General features: G+C 42.9%; 1 protein-coding gene across 5 annotated transcripts in view; it reads right to left on the bottom strand.

Moving 5' to 3' along the window:
- Window positions 1-425: 425 nt before the first annotated feature.
- Window positions 426-21452, bottom strand: part of PGBD1 (piggyBac transposable element derived 1) — a 34331-nt gene continuing 13304 nt past the window's right edge. The window contains exons 1-8 of one of the 5 annotated variants that reach the window (XM_055407138.2): window positions 19253-20830; window positions 17776-17825; window positions 16602-17011; window positions 15302-15458; window positions 12832-12944; window positions 11150-11249; window positions 10423-10519; window positions 426-2193 (exon numbers count right to left, since the gene is read on the bottom strand). In XM_055407138.2, the coding sequence (XP_055263113.2) occupies window positions 636-2193; window positions 10423-10519; window positions 11150-11249; window positions 12832-12944; window positions 15302-15458; window positions 16602-16997 (2421 nt within the window). In that variant the 5' untranslated portion in view covers window positions 16998-17011; window positions 17776-17825; window positions 19253-20830 and the 3' untranslated portion in view covers window positions 426-635. Of the gene's footprint in view, window positions 2194-10422; window positions 10520-11149; window positions 11250-12831; window positions 12945-15301; window positions 15459-16601; window positions 20831-21452 lie in introns of those variants that run through there. The other 4 variants (XM_055407135.2, XM_055407136.2, XM_055407134.2 and 1 more) reach the window with 4 other exon arrangements.

Genomic DNA, 21452 nt, shown 5'->3' on the forward strand with positions numbered 1-21452 from the left:
ACCATTTGAAGACTGTTTTCTACTTCGTATATTCTTGCCTCTTGTCAAAGTTTGATCATAGATGTAGGTTTATTTCTGGGCTCTTTATTCTGTTCCATTGATCCATATGTCTGTTTTTTGTGTGCCAATATTACATTGTTTTGATTACTCTAGCTTTGTAGTATTGTCAGAAGTCTGGGAAGGTTACGCCTCTAGCTTTGTTCTTTTTCCTCAGGACTGCTTTGGCAATTCTGGGTCTTTTGTGGTTCCAGATACATTTTTTAATTATTTGTTCTAGTTCTGTGAAAAATGTTAATGAGTGATTTGATAGGGATTATATTAAATTCTGCCTGCATTTATAAATGGCATTCCCCAGAGAAAACTACCAGGAAAAAAAAAGGAAGGATTTCATTCTTTAAATGGATAATCAATTCAATGCAACTAATAAAGGATTTCCATATGTTTATATCAAAATTAGACACATAAAATGGATTTCAACATTTTCACAGATCATTTGTTATAACAGTTTTTGAAACTCTACATTTTAAAAAGAAATAGTTAATTGTATACATACATCATGTTTGCTTGGGTACAATCTGCTGTATAGTTGTGACTTTTCTGTGTTTTATTAATGTCTTCATTGTGTTTCACCTGCCTTAATCTGATATATTCGCGTTATGCTCCAAGTAGAAATGTGCAACGTATTTTCGAAAATCCCCGAGGTCTAGAGAGGCACCTGGGTTACAGGCTCTGTGTAGCTGCCATGCATTGCTCATGGCTATGTCAATCATATAGCTCACCAAAACTGAGTACCATTTCTTGCTTCTTATTCTCACCCTGTATTTGGAAGTGATCTGTTCCATTTTAGCTACACCTTCCCTGCATTCATCATACAGTTTCACTATGGATGGTTGACTTATCTGAGGGATCTCCTTGTCACTGGCAAAACAGTGTATCTCATCGACTGGCTCTATGCCAACCGCATTGGAACACAGACTGATAATACCATCACCATGCCAACGACACAAAATTATCTCATCATTTTCTTCTACTCGGAAATCACAGTACCCCTTCTTCATTTTTTTCATATGTTCTGCACTCATAAGGGGGCATTTTTCAGTCCTGCTGTCACGAATTGTCCCTGTTGCCCTCACCCCTTTCTTCTTCAAGGCTGACACCAATGTGACACTTGTGAAAAAGCCATCGAAGCACAGGTGATATGGATACTGACCCCTTGCTAAAAGAACGTCAGCAAAATTCATCACGAGGTTTCCACCAAAACCAAGATCAGGATCCTTACCTGCCATCAGAGTTGCTTCTTCTTGATGAGGCTCAAACCAAACCAGATAACCCTCTGTGGTAGCACCACACCAGATTTTATAGCCAATTCTAATAGATTTACCATTCAGAAATTGGTCACTATCAAAGCACTCACACATTGTCTTATCAAAACAGTAGTATTCTTCGAGGGGAGCATATAGAAGAAAATTTTTATTCATTTGCTTTATGAGAGGCCTCAATTTTGTGAACTTATCATTCTGATCTAGATGGCTATTATCTGCAAAATGCAGGTATGAGAAAATCAATTCAAATCTATCCCTTCTGATTGCATCTCTAACCAGGTTCTGGTCAGCATCAGACGATTCCCAGTACATCCCCCTTCTGGGACGCTGCACGAGTCCACTCAGAAGCAGGACACCAAACACACACCTCACTTCCTGAACTGTGACTTCCAAGTTGACATTTTTCTGAGAAGCATAATTATTGGTTTCACTGACAATCAGGCTGAATGTTTCATCATCAAAAAATAACTCAAAGAACTCTACTGGGTTCAACTTTTCACTCTTGAGATTCAAAAGTCCAGAATCCAGTGCTGACCAGCATGGAAAGTTGGGTTTAATATCTCTTTTGGTCCAGTTCTTCTCTGGGACACCTGATCCCTTTCGCCTTTTTGGAGCAGGCTGGGTCTCAGGCCCGTTATCCTCTTCCACATCTGAATCACCAGAAAATGCAAGGCCTTGGAGCAGTTCACTCACTCGAGCTTTGTCTTTCTTCCTTCCTTTTCGGGTAATGTCTCCTGCAGCATATTCCAGGGAGGAGATGTGCATCCGAGCCCACAAATCACCTGGATGACGGTCCTTGAGAGTGTTCAAATGCACAAGTGTCCTTTCAGCAGGAACAGGGGTACCACCAGGGGTCTGGGGTACACAGTCTCTGAGAAAGGAAAAACACAGGCTATAAAAATTCTCAGTCTTATTCACTGATACAGGATAAATCTCCTGACACCTAGAGATTCTTCTGTGGGGAATACTTCTCACTCCTCATATTTCTGTGGGGAGGGCTCTGACCAGACTGAGCATTTCTGGCTTCCCCTCTTCCAACTCATTCCTCATGACTTAACTGTTGAATCTGGGAGAAGGAATCTATCTGCAGGTTGCAGACATTCCATGTTCCTGCCCCCCAGCCAAGATGAATCAGGAAGGCCTAAGCAGAAAGGGTCTACAGTCACTATGCATCCATTTAGCTCTGCCTCTGAGCAGCTTTATTGGTCTAGCTTCTGTCAGTCATAAAGCTGAGGTTTCTAGAACTATCTGTTTTACTCCTATGTCTCTATCAATTGGTTCTGAATTTGGACAAAGAAATGGGTGGTTATTTACTGAGCACCCCCCTCATCTCTAACAGACTTTCTGAACAAAGAAGGATTTAGTCTCTTCTAGTTCTGCATTCATGTGGTGGATACACCGTTTTGGGGAGAAACTCAGACTGATTGCCCTCGAACTGACTTTTATGGATTTCTCAAAGAAGTATGCTAAAGTTATTAAGATGGAAACTATCATTTCACACAAACTTCTTAAATTCTAGAAATCTGCATTTTTTTTTTTTTTTTTACTAATTTCCTGTTGGTAAATGGCCCAAAAAGATATAAGGGAGAAAAAAGCAATGAAAAAAGTATGGTGTAATATAATTTACAGTACATATATTTATCTGCTTAGAGCATTTATGCTCAGTCATGTCTGACTCTCAGTGACCCCACAGACTGTAGCCCACTGACTCCTCTGTCCATTGAATTCTCCAGGCAAGAATACTGGGAGTGGGTTGCCATGCCCTACTTCCTGACCCAGGGATCAAACCCAAGTCTTCTGGATCTCTTGCATTGCAGGTAAATTCTTTACCCACTGAGCCATCTAGGAAGCCCAAAATAATTTACATTACATATATTTATCTGCTTAGAGCATTTATCATCCTGAATGTCTCTAATATCTGTATGATCCATTCAACACATCCATCTTGAGTTCCCTGACATCCTCAACGTCACGGATCCTCCTTGAATCCTGTCACTTCACTACGCTGAACTTTCCATTGCTGAAAACTCCAAAGGCTCACTCTGTTCCCAATTTCTTTTCACTCTAGCCTCCTCATACAGTTGTCCCACAGTACTGGTTCTTCCCTCTCACTCTGACTCCTCCATTCTCTCCTCCTTTTACCTCCCTTGCTCTTCCATCTAGACTTCATGATCGATTGCCTTAGTCCCTCTCTTGCCAGGATCATCCCTCACCCTGCCCCAGTGTCTGCAGTGCTGGACCAGCAAAATCCAGCACCAGATCAGCTCCCTCCTTGGTCTTCCCTATTCCTCATCCGGAGCGAGTAGTGCCAGAGAACTCACACAACGCAGTAGACTGATAAGCTAATAATGATGGTCTCTGAAGTTCAGCTAATTACTCATTACACCCAGAAATCCTTCTCGTGTCCTCTTGTCCGCTTCTTCCCAGTTCCCCACAACGGGTGTTTCATCACTCTTCTCAAATCTTCTTTGTACTCAGTTCTTGGTATCTCCAAACATGACTTCTTTTCCTACTCCAAAGAGGACCCAGAATTTTTCAGGCAGAAAGTTGTTCTTCAAAATGATCTGTGACTCCTCTCCCAGTTCTTCTAGCCTCTCTAGGCATTTGCATTTTCTTTCTCTGTTTCTCTCTGATATGTCTCCTCTTTATTTGGTAAATGCCAGTTTACTCATTCAGGTTTTGTTTCAAATGTTTCCTCTTCTGGGATACCCTCTCCAGTATCCAGATCTCAGTTGGGTTCTCTGCTGCAAGATCTATCATAGCTACAGGGCACGAAGGCATACTGCATTGTGTTCAGTATTCACTTACCTGCTGTACCCTCACATGACTTAATGAAGGTAGGGTCTCTGTATTACATGTGATTCTGAATATGAGTGATAATATGCTTACTGAATGAGTGAGGATGTTGGGGGTCACTCAATCTCTGATATCATGATGGAGCCTCAAACCTAGAACAGCCTACCCCTTCAGACTTCTTGTCACATCAAACAGTAAGATATCTTGATTCTCAGAGGCACCGTGAGTCATGGTTTCAGTTATCTGATGTAAACGTACCTGACAGACACGTGAGCAGATTTGTATTCTCTTATTATAGTCCTGAGCTAAATCACAGTGTTACTTCTCTTCATTTAGTACAGCTTGGCTTAGACTTCACCAGCTTTATGAAAGATTTCACTTCTCAAGCTTTAAGACGTTTCTCTTTTAACTGAGATTGTGGTCCCTGTTTCCCTAAGATGAACAAATGTCAAGAAGAATTCTCATCCCCGGCCCTGCTTGTCAATAATTATCCCAAGCTGTTTCCTTTTTCTTCTTTACTCAAGTCTCCAAGGAGTCGGTGGTCTCACCAGAAGCCCACCTTCTGCTCATGGTCTGGTCTCTCTCGGCTTCAGGAGCACCTATGCTACACACTCATTCATTCCACAACCAGCACTCGTGTAGGTACTTTTTTTTTTTAATTGATATTGGAGTATGATTGAGTTACAACATTGTGTTAGTTTCTGCTGTACAGCAAAGTGAATCAGTTACACACATATCCACTGTTGTTGTTTTTTAAGATTCCCTTCCCATTTAGGTCACCACAGAGCACTGACTAGAGTTCCCTGTGCTATGCAGTAGGCTCTCATTAGCTAGTTTATGTAGTGGTGTATACATGTCAATCCCAACCTCCCAATTCATCCCACCCCTCACTTCCCCCATTCCTAACCCTAAGTTTGTTTTCTACATCTGTGACTCTATTTCTGCTTTGCAAATAAGTTCATCCATTTTTCTAGATTCCACATATAAGTGATAGTATACAATATTTGTCTTTCCGGCTTACTTCACTGTGTATGACAGTCTCTGCTGCTGCTGCTAAGTCACTTCAGTCGTGTCCGACTCTGTGTGACCCCATAGACGGAAGCCCACCAGGCTCCCCCGTCCCTGGGATTCTCCAGGCAGGAACACTGGAGTGGGTTGCCATTTCCTTCTCCAATGTGTGAAAGTGGAAAGTGAAAGTGAAAGTGAAGTCGTGTCCGACCCTTAGCGACCCCACGGACTGCAGCCTACCAGGCTCCTCCATCCATGGGATTTTCTAGGCAAGAGTACTGGAGTGGCTTGCCATTGCCTTCTCCATGACAGTCTCTAGGTCTCTGCAAATGGCATTATTTCATCCCTTTTCATGGCTAACATTGTATATATGTATGACACCTTTATACATTCCTCTGTTGATGGACATTTGGGTGGCTTCCATGACCTGGCTGTTGTAAATGGTGCTGCAGTGATCACTGGGGTGCATGTATCTTTTTGAATTATGTTTTTTCTCAGGTATATGCCTGGGAATGGAATTGCAGGGTCATATGGCAACTCCTCATGCGACGAGTTGACTCACTGGAAAAGAGTCTGATGCTGGGAGGGATTGGGGGTGGAAGGAGACAGGGACGACAGAGAATGAGATGGCTGGATGGCATTACCGACTAGATGGACATGAGTTTGAGTGAACTCTGGGAGTTGGTGATGGACAGGGAGGCCTGGCGTGCTGTGATTCATGGGGTCGCAAAGAGTCGGACACGACTGAGCGACTGAACTGAACTGTACTGATGGCAACTCTAGGTTTTTGAGGAACCTCCATTTGTTCTCCATAGTGGCTGTACCATTGACATCCCCACTAACAGTGTAGGAGGGTTCCCTTTTCTCCGCATCCTCTCTAGTATTTGTTGTTTGTAGATATTTTGATGATGGCCATTCTGACTAGTGTGAGTTGATGCCTCACTGTAGTTTTGGTTTGCATTTCTCTAATACTTAGTGATGTTGAGCATCTTTTCATGTGTTTTTGGCCACCTGTGTGTCTTCTGTGGAGGATTATCTATTTAGATCTTCTGCCCATTTTTTAATTGTTTTTTTAAAAATCTTTTATATTGGGGAATAGCCAATTAACAATGTTGTGACAGTTCCAGGTGGACAGCAAAGGGACTCAGCCATACATATATGTGTATCCATTCTCCCCCAAACTCCCCTCCTATCCAGGCTGCCACATACCATTGAGCTGAGTTCCATGTGCTATATAGTAGGTCCTTTTTAGTTATGTTTTAAATATAGCAGTGTGTACATGTCCATTCCAAACTCCCTATCTATCCATTGAGTCTTTTTTAAATATTGAATTGTATGAGCTGTTTGCATATTTTGGAGATTAATCCCTTCTCAGTTTCTTTGTTTGCAAATATTTTCTCCCTTCCTGAGGGTTGTCTAACTATAGGTTTGCTGTATAATGGCCTTTTATTATGTTGAGGTAGATTCCCTCTAAAACCACTTTCTAGAGTTTTAATCATAAATTGGTGTTGAATTTTGTCTAAAGTTTTTTTCTGCATCTATAGAAATGATCATATGGCTTTTATTTTTCAATTTGTTAATGTGGTGTATCACATTGATTGGTTTATGTATATTGAAGAATCCATGTTGCATCCCTAGGATAAATCCAACTTGATCAGGGTATATGATCCTTTTAATATGTTGTTGGATTCAGTTTGCTAGTATTTTATTGAGGATTTTTGCACCTATGTTCATGTGATATTGGCCTGTAATTTTCTTTTCTCTCTGTGTGTGTGATATCTTTGTCTGCTTTGGGTATCAGAGTGATGGCGTAGCCTTGTAGAATGAGCTTGGGGGTGTTCCTCTGCAATTTTCTGCAAGAGTTTCAGAAGGGTAGGTGTTAACTCTTTTCTAAATGTTTGACAGAATTCACCTGTGAGACCATCTGGTTCAGGACATTTGTTTGTAGGGATTTTTTTTCCCACTTAGGGGCTGTGTTCTCTTTTTTAAAAATAATGTTTTATTTTGGCTGTACTGGGTCTTCATTGCTGCACAGGCTTTTCTCTAGTTGCCATGAGCAGGGGTTACTCTTCATTGTGGCGCACAGGCTTCTCACCGTGGTGGCTTCCCTCGTTGCTGAGCACAAGCTCTAGGACACACGGGCTTCAGTAGTTGTGGCGTGTGGGCTCCGCAGTCGTGGCTCCCGGGCTCTAGAGCACAGGCTTAGCTGCTCCACAGCGTGTAGGAGCTTCCTGGACCAGGGATCCAACTCATGTCTCCTACATTGTCAGGTGGATTCTTTACCCATGAGCTACCAGGGAAGCCCTGTTTGGAGTTTTTTAATCGAACTTTGTTTCAGTACTTGTGACTGGTCTGTTCATGTTTTCTATTTCTTCCTGGTTTAGTCTTAGAAGGCTGTACCTAAGAATCTGTCCATTTCTTCCAGGTTGTCCATTTTATTGGCATACAGTTGCTTGTAGTAATAGTAGTCTCTTATTTGTATTTCTGTGGTGTCAGCTGAAACTTTTTCATTTCTTATTTTATTGAGTCCACTCCTTTTTTTCCTTGATGAGTCTGGCTAAAGGCTTATCCATTTTATCTTTTCAAAGAACAAGATTTTAGTTCTTTGCTATTGTTTTGTCTCTATTTCTGCTCTGATCTTTATGATTTATTTCCTTCTACGTTTGGGTTTTGTTTGTTCTTCTTTCTCTAGTTGCTTTAGGTGTAAGGTTAGGTTGTTTGAGATTTTTCTTGTTTCTTGAGATAAGACTATAAACTTCCCTCTTAGAATTGCTTTTGCTGCATCTCATAGGTTTTGGATCAACATGTTTTCATTGTCCTATGTCTCCAGGTATTTCTTGATTTCTTCAGTGATTCACTGGCTATTTAATAACATTGTTTAGCCTCATGTGTTTGTGTTTCTTATGTTTTTTCCCTATAATTTATTTCAAATCTCATAGCATTGTGGTCAGAAAAGATGCTTTTATGATTTCAGTTTTCTTAAGCTTCAGTAAACCTGTGACCCAAGATGTTATCTATCTTGGAGAATGTTCTGTGTGCATTTGAGTAGAAAATGTATTCTGCTGCTTTTGGATGCAATGCCCTATGAATACCAATTTAGTCTATTTGGTCTAATCTCTCATTTAAGGTTTGTGTTTCCTTTATTAATTTTGTCTGGATGACCTGTCTGCTGGTGTAAATGGGGTGCTAAAGTTCCCTACTACTATTGTGGTACTGTCAGTGTCCCCTTTCATGGCTGTTAAAGTGCAAGTGTAGTCACTTAGCTGTGTTTGACTCTTTGTGACCCCATGGACTGTACCCGCTGTCCATGGAATTCTCCAGGTAAGAATACTGGAGTGGGTAGCCATTCCCTTCTCCAGGACCATGGCTGTTCAGAGCACCTCAACATATAAGGCAAATGCTATGTTGGGTGCATATGTAATTGTTATGTCTTCTTGTATTGATCCCTCAGTCATGATGTAGTAACCTTCCTTGTCTCCTGTCTATTTTGCCTGATATGAGTATTGCTACTTCAACTTTTTCTTTTGATTTCTGTTTGTGTGGATATCTTTTTCCATCCCCTCACTTTTAGTCTGTATGTGTCTTTAAGTGTGAGGTGGGTCTCTTGTAGATAGCATATATACAAGACGTTGTTTTTGTATCCATTCAGTCAACCTGTGTTTCTCGGTTGGAGCATTTAATCCATTTACATTTAAGGTAATTACTGATATATATGTTCCTATTTCCATTTTCTTAATTGTCTGGGGTTTGTTTCTGAAGGTCTTTTTTCTTCCCTTCCTCTTTTGTTCTTGTGTTTCCCACCTAGAGAGGTTCATTTAGCATTTGTATAAAGTCGATTTGGCGTTGCTGCTCACAGCTTTTACTTGTCTGTAAAACTTTTGATTTCTGTCAAATGTGAATGAGAGCCTTGCTGGGTAGTGTATTCTTGGTTGTAGGTTTTTCCCTTTCATTACTTTAAATATATCTTGCCACTCCCTTGAGGATTCCCTTGTGATGTGTTGCTTTTCCCTTGTTGCTTTAATGTTTTTATTTAATTTTTGTTAGTTTGATCAGTGTGTGGTCTCAGCTTGTTCCTCCTTGGGTTCACCCTGTATGGGGCTCTCCTCTTTGTGCTCCCTGGATTTGGGTGACTATCTCCTTTCTCACGTTAAGGAAGCTTTCTATTATTAGGCCCTTTCTCCTCTGGGGCTGTTCACCTGTGGGTATGCTCTGTTGTCCCCTTTCGTCCACTGTGCGAGTTCACAAACTACACTATTGCTGGTGCTGCTCTCGGTCCTACCTTATTAACCCTGGGTATGTAAGCGAATGGCTCTGGTGACTCTCAGGTGTTGTTTTCACCAGGCTACTGGTGCAAATCCTACTGTTACCTTTAATTTGTCTATTATCATCAGCTTCACTCCTTTTGATTCTTGCTCAGTTCAGTTCAGTCACTCAGTCGTGTCCGACTCTCCGCGACCCCATGAATCACAGCACGCCAGGCCTCCCTGTCCATCACCAACTCCCGGAGTTCACTCAAACTCATGTCCACAGAGTCGGTGATGCCATCCAGCCATCTCATTCTCCGTCGTCCCCTTCTCCTCCCGCCCCCAACCTTTCCCAGCATCAGAGTCTTTTCCAGTGAGTCAACCCATCGCATGAGGTGGCCAAAGTATTGCAGTTTCAGCTTTAGCATCAGTCCTTCCAATGAACATCCAGGATTGATCTCCTTTAGAATGGACTGGTTGGATTTCCTTGCAGTATAAGGGACTCTCAAGAGTCTTCTCCAACACCACAGTTCAAAAGCATCGATTCTTCGGCGATCAGCTTTCTTCACAGTCCAACTCTCACATCCATACATGACCACGGGAAAAACCATAGCCTTGACTAGACGGACTCTCCTAATGGAGGTTGAAAATATCCTACCTAACTTCCTGTCTTAAGTCCTTTTCCAAATCTGCTATTTCTTTAACCATCATGACAGCAGCCTCACCTGCAAGGCCTCACTCTCCTATCTCAATCCTCTGCCTTCTCTATCTTCTTTTTCTGGCTTCAGTATCTATAGCTCCACAAAAACATAAGGGAGCCAGGGGAACAGTGATCAAGCCAGGAACCAAGATAGGATTCTTGACGCAACTGTGTGCCAACTGAAGGTTTTGTATAATGATATACCAACAGGTCAGTGTCTTGGTGTGGGGCCTCCTACAATCATAGAAGTGAGTGTTACTTTTTCTGTATTATTCCAGGGAAGCAGACGTTTACCAACTGGTTTCACTCCAATTTTTTACTTTTGTAAGAGCTATTCTACAAGGACACTCACCTGTTGGCTATTCCTGAGGCCTCAGCACCTTGTTCCATTTCCTCAGAAGTTTCTTGTTTTGCGTTAAAAAATCCATCTTTAGTTACAACTTCTTCAGCTAAAATAACACATTGATAATTCAAATGTCATTGCCACCTGAATCTAGAAAAAATCTCCAGGGTAGGGAATAGTATGTTTCAAATTAAAACCAAAAATCAACAGGTGTCCCAGGAACAAAGTCATAGCAATCCTAAAAACATGGTAGAGTGTGGGAAGATAGTAAGAAAGGTCAGTTTCCAGGGGAGAAGGCCTAATGGGGCAAAGACTATTTAAAGAAAATTACATATAGACAGTAGTGTTCTCAGAGTAAAGAGAACTTCCTCTGATGTGAAGGAGGGATAAGGCAGAGGTGTTTGTGGAATTTCCAGATATTAAGGGATGTGTGAAAATGACAAATTATATGGGACCCTTGCAAAGGGGTAAAAAAGGGAGCAAAGGAGGAGATGTTGAGGGAATCAGGAAATACAGAGGGATGATCAGAGAAGAGAACAGCAGGAATCAGTAGGCTGAGTGATTAGTAATAGGAGGTACTACGATTGTGAGGGATACAAAATGACAGGCTGAGAGAGGCGTGGAGATGGAGCCCAGAAGAAGGGGAAAGAAGGGTGTGGAGGAAATGTGGGTTCACAGTGGCTGAGTCAGGGTTAATGATGGGAAAGGTGGACACCAGCCAGAGGCCTGTCCTTACCCATGAGACTGACGTTTGTAACCTCATCCTGAGCCAGACTCAGAACTGGCCACTCCTCTGAGACAAGGACCGGTGCTGCTTCCTCAGTCTTCACTGATGTCTACAAGGACAAAAAATGGCCTCTTAGTCTTCACTGTGGTCAAGATAAGGGGTCTAGTTGTGAAGGGTGCTGACAACCACACTGCACACCAGGAGGACCAACCAGCAGGGCCTGCTCTCTGAAGGTCTAGAGGAGTATCGTCTTGCCTCTCTCCTGCCTTCTGAGGGTTGTCAGCAGTCCTCAGTGTCCCCTGGATGCATCACTCTGGTCTCTGCTTCTGTCGTTACATGGCCTTCCCTGTGTGTGTCTCTGTCATCACATGGCCTTCGTACAAGGACACTGACCACTGGATGCAGGGCCCACCCTAATGCAGTACGACCTCATCTTAACTTGATTACATCCACAAAAAGTAATCAGATCAGTCACAGGTACCTGGGGTTAGGACTTGAATACATCTTTTCCAGACACAATACAACCCATAACTTCGTCTTAGCCCTACTTCAATTAATATTAATTTTCTCTTTCTCTGGCTGGTCTTTCATTATTTGACTCAACACTACTTTCATTCCACTGACCACCCATATCTCTGCCCTTTCATTGCCCAGACTGTTGATCTTCTTACTCCAACTTAATTCAAACTTGATTACACATGGGTGCAACATTTAATTATTTCTTGGAGTTATTTGTTCAAATGTTTGCATTTTTAAAATACATACTGTTTTGTGGGGGGGGGGCTGCCCCACATGGCTTATGGGATCTTAGTTCCTCAATGAGGGATCAAACCTGGGTCCGAGGCAGTGAGCGTGCAAAGTCCTAACCCCTGAACCACCAGGGAATTCTTTCTTTTTTCTTAATAAATTACTTTGTTTCTCCATTACATTTTAGGATAATTACATTGATTTAAATATACATAAGGGAAGTTTTACTTGCACACATTTCACTTGCTATACACTGGTTTTCAGGGAGGTAAAGTATTAAGACTAGGAGGCCTGGGTCTGATAGGATTAAGAACCAATTAGAAATCAGAAGAAAATTGAGTGAGCAGAGGACTGCATGCAAACCTGTCGGAGGAAACGAACTCAGCAGGAAAGGACTTAATGGGAGAGTTAAATACTTATAAACTAAATGACTAGGAAAATGATTGGACCACCAAAAATAAGGGGAAAAATGAACAAGAGTCCACTCTGTGAAGAAGATACACAGTACTGCTATTACCATCGCCAGGTATTAATTGGACACGTGCAGAACACTGGGAATATAAAGGAATATGAGGGAGAGGTCGGTTCTCAGACTGCGGAGAGAAGCCAGAGGTTCCTCAAAGGAGAAAACATGTCACTGGGCATCAAATGAGTGGAGGCACTTTCGGAAACCAAGGGCCTCACTCTGCCCCTTACTCTTACAGCCTGAGATTTGGATGTGCCTTCCACATACGGTGTGGAATAAGGCAACAGCACGTGTGTATGAGCTCCCGGATGAGGCATACATGGTGTGTGGTATTCTGTGACAAGGTGAAGGCAGAGGGACTGTGCCACCTGAAAGGCTCTCGGGGTGACCAGTGTGAGCCAAGAGAAGGGCCACGGATGGGAGGGTGGGGGAAGGAGGGCTACTACTGAGGTTCCCACAGCCTGGGCACCCTGCTCACCTGGGGCCTGGCTGAGTTCAACCCCAGTGCTGCAGCCTGGTCTCTGGGATTCTCTTCCTGGAGAGGGTCTGGTCTCTGGGGAGGAGGCCTTGTGGACGGAGCAGACAAGAGTCCTGAAGAGACACAGTAGCTTTTACAAGAGCCCTTTGTGGGGGACCCAGCCCCTAAATTTTATGTTTGTTAAACATCCAAGAACTAAGATACAGATCTTAAGCTAGAACCATCACGCCTGTTTTCGTTGTCAAAAATTCTAGAGCTTTAGCGTCTCCGACCCACAGAATAAGTGGTGTTTATGAACTCATGAGATGCTTTCCAATGATGCACTTTCAGACATAAAATCAGAAACCACAGATAAAAATAAGGAGAGGAAAGAAGCAGCTGGTGATTAAAGAAACATTAACCAGAGAACAAAGAAGAAAGGTAAGAAGTGGAGAACAGAGACAAAGCCAAGGGGCGACAGGGAAGCAGGTAAGAGAAAGATGAAAAGAGAAAATGAGGATAAAAAAAATTGAGTTGATAATGGGGGAAGCTGGCTATGTGTGGAAGGCAGGGAGAGACGAGAAATCTTTCAATTTTGCTGTGAACCTAAAATGGCCCTAAAAAAGTCATACATGTACACTTGAATCTAATAACACTGTAAATAAACTATACTTCAGTAAAAAAAAGTCAGACACACAGTCATACATAGAAGAGATGCTAACTGCAAACTAGGAGAACTTTTGAGAATCTGCTGCATTGGAAACCATAATCCAAACAGTGACAATGACTGCATGTCACTGCACTGTTACTTAGAGAGATTCTTTCCAATTCCTATCTGTACAAGGGGGAGAATACAGTCCACTTTACAGGGGCAATGAAGACTGAGATAACATAAAAGCCCTCTGAAGCCCTTTAAGACCCCATACAAAGTAATGTACCACTGTTTGCCAAAACGGTAACAATAGAGGGAGTCCAGAATTGCTAAACGAAGTGCATAGGGGGTAATTCTAAACCAGAACATAGCACTACTTTGCTTCAACAGTGAATCACTGTGGAATCTTTTTGGTGCTGTTCCTTCATACTAGAGAGAATACAGCTTGCTAGGAAAATAAAAGAGCCTTGCCCATTTCACTATTACTACCTAATCTCCCCACAATGCATATATGCCAAAAAACCAACAGCTTAAAAAGCACAATGTGAAGCTGATCTGCTGTCAGAGAAAGGGCTGAGCTAAGGAGGGGCAGGATGGCAACAGAAAATGGAAGACGGGCAAAGAGATCAAGAGCAATGGGAAATCTGAGAGCAAACGTCAGACCAGACGCTGTGACTGCTCCTTATCATTCCTCCTGAGGTGGAAAAGCTTTAGGGTTAAGACTGGGAAGAAGGTAGAAGAATGTTTTCAAACATGTTATAGCTCACTACACATACCACACTGATCCCGTTGCTTTATATCTCTGCCAAAGACAGAACAAGACAAAGTGGGCTTAAGTTGCCATGAGTAAGATGATATCAATGTCTTTTCTACTTCTCCATCAACATATCTAAAATTTAACAATCTGTCTGACACTAAGAATCACAGCTGAGCATTAAGAGACTAGCAAAACTAAAGTACTTGGTAGTTTTCATTTTAAATCTAGTGTTCCATGACTGGTGGGAATGAAATACCATATACACACAAATAACAGTCACTGTAAATCATATTTTTTACGTTAAAAAAAAAGGCTTCAATGGTACCCAGCTTTTTTCAAGTCTGAACTTCCTGGTTTGAATTTAAACACCCTATAAAATGGCCCAAACTAACCTCCACCCCACCCCGCCTTTCCCCTAAATAAACCCTACCCTCTAGTTATGCGGGCTGATTTATTATCCCTTTGAAAATACCATCAGGAGGGGAGGGAAGGCAGGTAGCCTGGGGAATTGATCTTCCATTCATTTGGTCTCTGGTACCCTGGAGAAATGTGCTTGGGTTATGACTAGTAGGCACACAGGTCCTTGGCCAGAGTCTCCAGAATATTTGGGAGGGCCTACGAGGGTATAAAAAGCCCTTGCGAATGACAGGGAGTAAATCTTTTTTTTTTTTGACAGGGAGTAAATCTTGAAGGAGGCCACTGAAAAAAACGTTACCATGGGAAAAAAGAGAAAGTTATGGAAAAGTACCAAGTAAATATTTAAATCCCAGGTGTGGAATTAGAAATGTGGAGTAGAGACATATAGTAAAGAGAATCTTGGTCAGAAAGTCAGATGACAACGCTGCCTCTGCTGACCCTGGGCAAGTCATTTATACTGAGTTTCGGTTTTCCTAACTATTAAGGGTGTTGAAAAGATCTTAGATTTCTAACATTTTACAATTTCAGGTGTTTTTAAAAGCTTGCTTAGATACAGGGTTAGACAAAAGCAAAACTTGAGAACATAGATAAACAAGCTTTCACTTAGAAGGCCATGCACCTGTCAGTGGCCTGTTCCCTTACTAATTTCACCCTCTGGCACTCACCACTCACTTCCTGAGAGGTCTCTTGGGCGGACTCTGGAGGCTCACACTTCAGGGTGGTTACCCCCGACCGGAGCTGGGGGCTCTGACACTCCAAAGAGGTTCCTTGATATTCTGTCACCAGTAGGTGCAGGTCCTGTCCTAGAGTGTAGAAAGAAGCCTGAGGACAAAAGATTCACTTTGAAAAGGCGTCCTGGTGGGAACTGGACTGAATAGCAGTTAGGGACATTCCCCAAGGGAACACCAGACAAGCTTCATTTAATCCTTAAGTAGCGAGTAAGACAAAGTAGCAAGACACAGACATTCACTCATTTGGCAAATTTGGACTGAATGCCTACTAAAGCCAGACTCTGTTCTGCATGCTAAGCAAAGAAGAGAAACAATACAGGCAAAGAACCCCTGCCTAGAAAACAAAACAAAACCCCAGATGGATGCTTAAACTAGTGTGTGGAAGTTTAATGAGAAATAGTACACCATCTCCAAATGTCTTCCACAGATTACTTACTAATTACAAAGGGGAAAACGGTAACTTGATAGTGGAGAAATCTGACATACACCACCTTAACCTCATCAGTAACGGGACGATCCACCACCATGTGCCTCCCGAAGTGATGCACTGAGGAGGCCACAATGTCACTTCTGTGGTAATCCAGCCAAAATGTACTGCCTGGGTCTTATCGTGAGAAAATACAAGACAAACCCAAATTGAGGGGCATTCCAAAAAGTAACTGATCTGTACTCTTCAAAAATGTCATTGTTGTGACAAAGACTGAACAACTGTTCCAGATCTAAGAAGACTGAAGAAAGCAACTAAAAAATGTGTGATGATGCAATCGGGGCAAAACGGTCATAAGGAACACTATTGGGCTATCATGGATACATCTGAACAAGGACTACTTCTGAGGTGAGAGTATCATAAAAGTGTTAATTTCCCCAAACATGATAATCTATATTCCAGTTATACAAAAGAATGTCTTTCTTCTTCAGTAACACACTGAAGTGTTTAGAGATAAAAGGTCATGGTATCTTCAACTAATTCCATTCTCAAATGGTTCAAGAAAAACAACTGCATAAGCTCTTGTGGGTGTGTGTATGCACACAGTATGTATGTGCAGAGAGGGAGCACTTGCTCACACAAGAAGGGCGGCACATTCCTGAAACAAATGTTAACAACTGGTGAATTGTACACACAGTTCTCTGCACTACTCTCCCAATACAAGTTATAAATTATTTCAGAGTTAAAAATTAACAGACAATGTTCACCATTACATCTCCCACACCACCACACACATTCTCTTCCCACCTGTTCTCCTGAGTCTCCTGTGTCTCTCTCTAGACTCTCCAGCGCTGTCACTGCGTCCTCCCCACTCTCCAAAGAACATGCCTGCACCCTGGCCTGGAGCTCCTCGGGCAGGATGGTCAGGAACTGCTCCAACACCAGCAGCTCCAGGATCCTCTCCTTGCTGTGGGTCTCTGGGCTTAACCACTGATGGCAAAGTTCTCGGAGTTGGGCCAGAGCCTCCCGGGGCCCGGGTACCTCCTGGTAGCAGAACTGCCGGAAGCGCAGGCGGCAAAGCTCCCGAGTGTGGGAGCCACTCTCCTGTGAGCTGCATGTCTGTTCCCATGTGGGATCTTCCTCCTTCACTTTCACAAGGCTGTCTCCATTTTCAGGAGCGGGGTCCTGCAAAACTTCATCCATGTTGACCTTAAAGACTTAGAAAACAGTTCACTTAGCTTTTCCAAATGTACACCTGAGGCGTAAGTATTGATCACTAATGTGAAAACAACAAGAGCTTCAAAAATCTATGTAACACATTTATCTTTTTGTCCCCACTCTAAGTGATGCTCAAAAACTGAGCCTGCTCACCTGTTTTATCAATGAAGTATACCTTGACTCCTAAGGGAGTAGAGCCCAAAGGGAGGGAATACAAAAGAAGGGTTAATAAGAATGCCAGTTCTAATGAGGTGGATGAAACTGGAGCCTATTATACAGAGTGAAGTAAGCCAGAAAGAAAAACACCAATACAGTATACTAACACATACATATGGAATTTAGAAAGATGGTAACGATAACCCTGTATACAAACAAAAAAAGAGACACAGATGTATAGAACAGTCTTTTGGACTCTGTGGGAGAGGGCGAGGGTGGGATGATTTGGGAGAATGGCATTGAAACACGTATATTATCATATGTGAAATGAATCGCCAGTCCACGTTCGATGTATGATACAGGATGCTCAGGGCTGGTGCACTGGGATGACCCAGAGGGATGGTATGGGGAGGGAGATGGGAGGGGGGTTCAAGATGGGGAGCACATGTACACCCGGGATGGATTCATGTCAATGTACGGCAAAACCAATTGTAAAGTAATTAGCCTCCAATTAAAATAATTAAAAAAAAAAGAATGCCTGAGCAGCTTATACTTTAGACGGAGGGAAGGTCATCTATCTCTGTGTCTTTCTCACAGAATACTTTACCTTAGGTGAAGTAGACTTTCAACAGTCTCCAAGTCTCCATCGCCTAAGATCTGTTGTGATGAGATTTTGTTACTTTTCCCATTATGGGGTGGAGTCTTTTTCCTTCCCTTTAATCTGCGCTGGTCTGTGACTTGCTCTGACCAATAAAATATGGCAGATACGACACTGTAAGAGGAAGTGCTCTTGTAGTGTCTGGCACACAGCCATGAGATTGCCATGCTGTGAGAAGGCCCAAGCTAGCCATGCAGAGGTCACATGGATGAGAACCACAGAGCCCCAGCTGAAGTGGAGCTGAGCCTAATCTCCAGCCACATGAGTAAGTCTGGTAATACTGCCCAGTCAACCTACAGAATCATAAGAAATAATAAGCTGAAGTTGTCTTACGCCACTAAGTTTGGGGCTTTATTTTTTTATGTAACGATAAACAGTAGAAATATTTCAACTTGTTTCTCCCTCTCATTTTTCCTTTTGTTGTCTCCATCAAAATTCAATGTATCTCTGTTCTGAACGCAGCGCCTTAGACCGCTCGGCCATCCTGACAAGCACTTGTATCTCTGTTTTAAGAACACTCTTACTATCTGATTCTGACTTGCCTTTCACATTCCAGACTCACATTGTGAAATGCCACAGGATGCCTCCAGTCTTAGACCTTCCTGCCCTGTCATTTCAACACATCCCAAACTGAAATCAGCCTCCTCAAAGCTGCACTCACTCTGTATTTTTCTATTTCCATTGGCATCACCACCATCTTCCATGTATTCAGGCTCAAAGCCAGCCTACATATAGTGTACATAATCATCCTGGTCCAGTCAATTCTTCCTCCAAAATGCCTGTTGCACACACTCCTTCATCTTCCTTTTTACACCCTTATTACGATTGACAGTCACTATTATCACAATATTTTCCGTGTGGTATTCCTGCCCCACCACTTCATCATCACCGGATCGGAATTTCTTAAAGCACAATTCGGACCATATCTGACAACACCACCCCACCCCCGCCAAAATGCTAATTTCAATTGCTCCTGGTTGAACTAAATTCAAACTCCCCAGGATTCGATCTTAGAACTGAGTTTCACTTACGTGTTTGCCACTCGATAAACATTTATCGAGCACATCATTATTTTCTAGGAGCTATCCCCGGAATAATAGACACAGACCCTACTTGCAAGAAAGCCATCGTCTTCTCAAAACGCCTCACTGCCAGCTGGTACTCAAATTTGTTCCACCCACCTTGTACTTTATGGCCACGACCAGTCTTCTAACGGTAAATCCCCAAGGCCTAGCGCAAATGCCACCCCCAAACCTAACGTACAGACAATCTTGTCCTCTGAGCCACTCAGGCGGAGGGCGTTCCCATGGAAAAGTGAGCCCAAACCTGCCTCACCAACTCGCTTCACTAACTCACAGGTCACAGCCCCCACCACGACCACCACCCCTTGCTCCTTGAGGACAGGGTCTTATCTTTGCCGGCGTACCTGGTATTCAACAAATACTGGTGGATGTCTCGCTGAATGCACGGAGACGAATTGGGATGCCAGGACGTCCCGCGGGCCCAGAATGTATCTTACTGCGATCGCACCCCAGCACTTGGAATGCAGGGGGCACTCGGTGAATGATTGTCTTAGCTGCTGGCTAACAGACCAAAAGTTCAAGGAACAAGCACAACAAAGACGTAGGTGACCCGGTGAAAAACCCCACCGGAGAGCGGAGGCCCAGCTCTCCAGTCCGGAGAAGCCTGCTGCCTCGCCTGGTGGGCGTGCCCCACTTCCTGCCGTCGGGACTCGGGGGGCCAAAGATCTCTCTTCCCGCCGCTTTGGCTGCCGAGCCGGCTCTGTGCCTCTCTAGGAATCCGGCCGCACGTCTCTCTGGTGCGCCTGGAGGACCCCAGCTGCCACAGCCCAACCCGCTCAGTAGTATAGTCTCCGACAGACCATCTGGATATCCCCAAACTATCCCTCATTTTTGTAATTATTTCAATTAAACACCAAATAGATGAGGAAGACAAAACTGAGTTTCTGTCTTTAGAGTCTTCACAGGCTGCTGGGGAGACAGATGAATAAACATTGCAATACAGCAAGCAGCACACATTAAAAAAATTTAAATATACAGATTCAAATACAGTTAAAACTCAAGTTGCATATAACTGCGTATATAACTTAGTTAAGCCTGCTAATAATGTATCAATATATCAAAATATATTAAAAAGTCCTATAGTAAAAAAACAAACACACACCCTCGAGTTGCACAGAGATTGAAAAGTATCCCGACTCCCCACAGTTAACCACGTTACTATTTTGTGTATACCCTCCCAGGACACCACCGGCCACACAATAGCACTCAACAAACATTTGTTTAGTAAGTACCTATTTTAAACCACCTCTGGCATCATGATATTATTTTACATCTTATCTTTTTCAGTTAAGAGAATACCACTGAATATATATGCTTTTATGAATATATTTCTAGGGTAAATACATACTGGAATATATTTGTCAAAGGGCATGTGCATTTAAATTTAAATCCCCTGTTTAATTAAGGGCACTGCTGTTCAAGAGTAAAATGAGAATCTTAATAGAATAATTCAGCCCAGGTAAACATGGTGGTTCAAAATCAGAATTAATATTAATAACCAATTAACATGTGAAAAGATGGTCAGTTTTGACAGTAAAACTATTTAAAAACTCTAAAAAGTAAACTCAAACAGAAATGGCCAATCAGTAGACAATATTGCTGCAATTCAGTACAGGCTTCCTGACTTTCTGCTCTGAGTAGATTTTTAACTGCCTTTTAGGGTGTCTAGGGAGAAGGCAGGAGAAGGCAATGGCACCCCACTCCAGTACTCTTGCCTGGAAAATCCCATGGACGGAGGAGCCTGGTAGGCTACAGTCCATGGGGTCACTAAGAGTTGGACACAACTGAACGACTTCACTTTCACTTTTCACTTTCATGCATTGGAGAAGGAAATGGCAACCCACTCCAGTGTTCTTGCCTGGAGAATTCCAGGGATGGGGAAGCCTGGTGGGCTGCTGTCTATGGGGTCACACAGAGTCGGATATGACTGAAGTGACTTAGCAGCAGTAGCAGCAGCAGGGAGAAGGCAATGGCACCCCACTCCAGTACTCTTGCCTGGAAAATCCCATGGACGGAGGAGCCTGGTGGGCTGCAGTCCATGGGGTCGCTAGGAGTCGGACACACTGAGTGACTTCACTTTCACTTTTCACTTTGATGCATTGGAGAAGGAAATGGCAACCCACTCCAGTGTTCTTGCCTGGAGAATCCCAGAGACGGGGGAGCCTGGTGGGCTGCCGTCTATGGGATCGCAGAACAGTCGTTCATGACTGAAGTGACTTAGCAGCAGCAGGGTGTCTAGGATGTTTTATGTTGTAAGCAAAACCCCAAATGAAATCTGTTATAACATTTGCCCTTTGTTCAATGTTTCTATAATTTCCAGGAAAAAGGAAAACATTACTTAAATATATCTCTATCCATCATTTGTGCATAGGTGGTTATTTATGGGTCTGCCTCCATGGTACAGATGAGCCCACCACTTCCTTTGGAATTGTAAGGAAGAATTAGGTTAAAGTGTCAATGAACTTAGGATGCTTGTAATACCTATACTATAGAATCATCAGATTACTTTTCCAGAGAGTTAAGGATATGTACTGTTCATGGGGT

The sequence above is a fragment of the Moschus berezovskii genome, chromosome 23, assembly GCF_049115385.1.
Source record: "Moschus berezovskii isolate FMDL1 chromosome 23, NW_MosBer_1.0, whole genome shotgun sequence".
NCBI lineage: Eukaryota > Metazoa > Chordata > Mammalia > Artiodactyla > Moschidae > Moschus > Moschus berezovskii.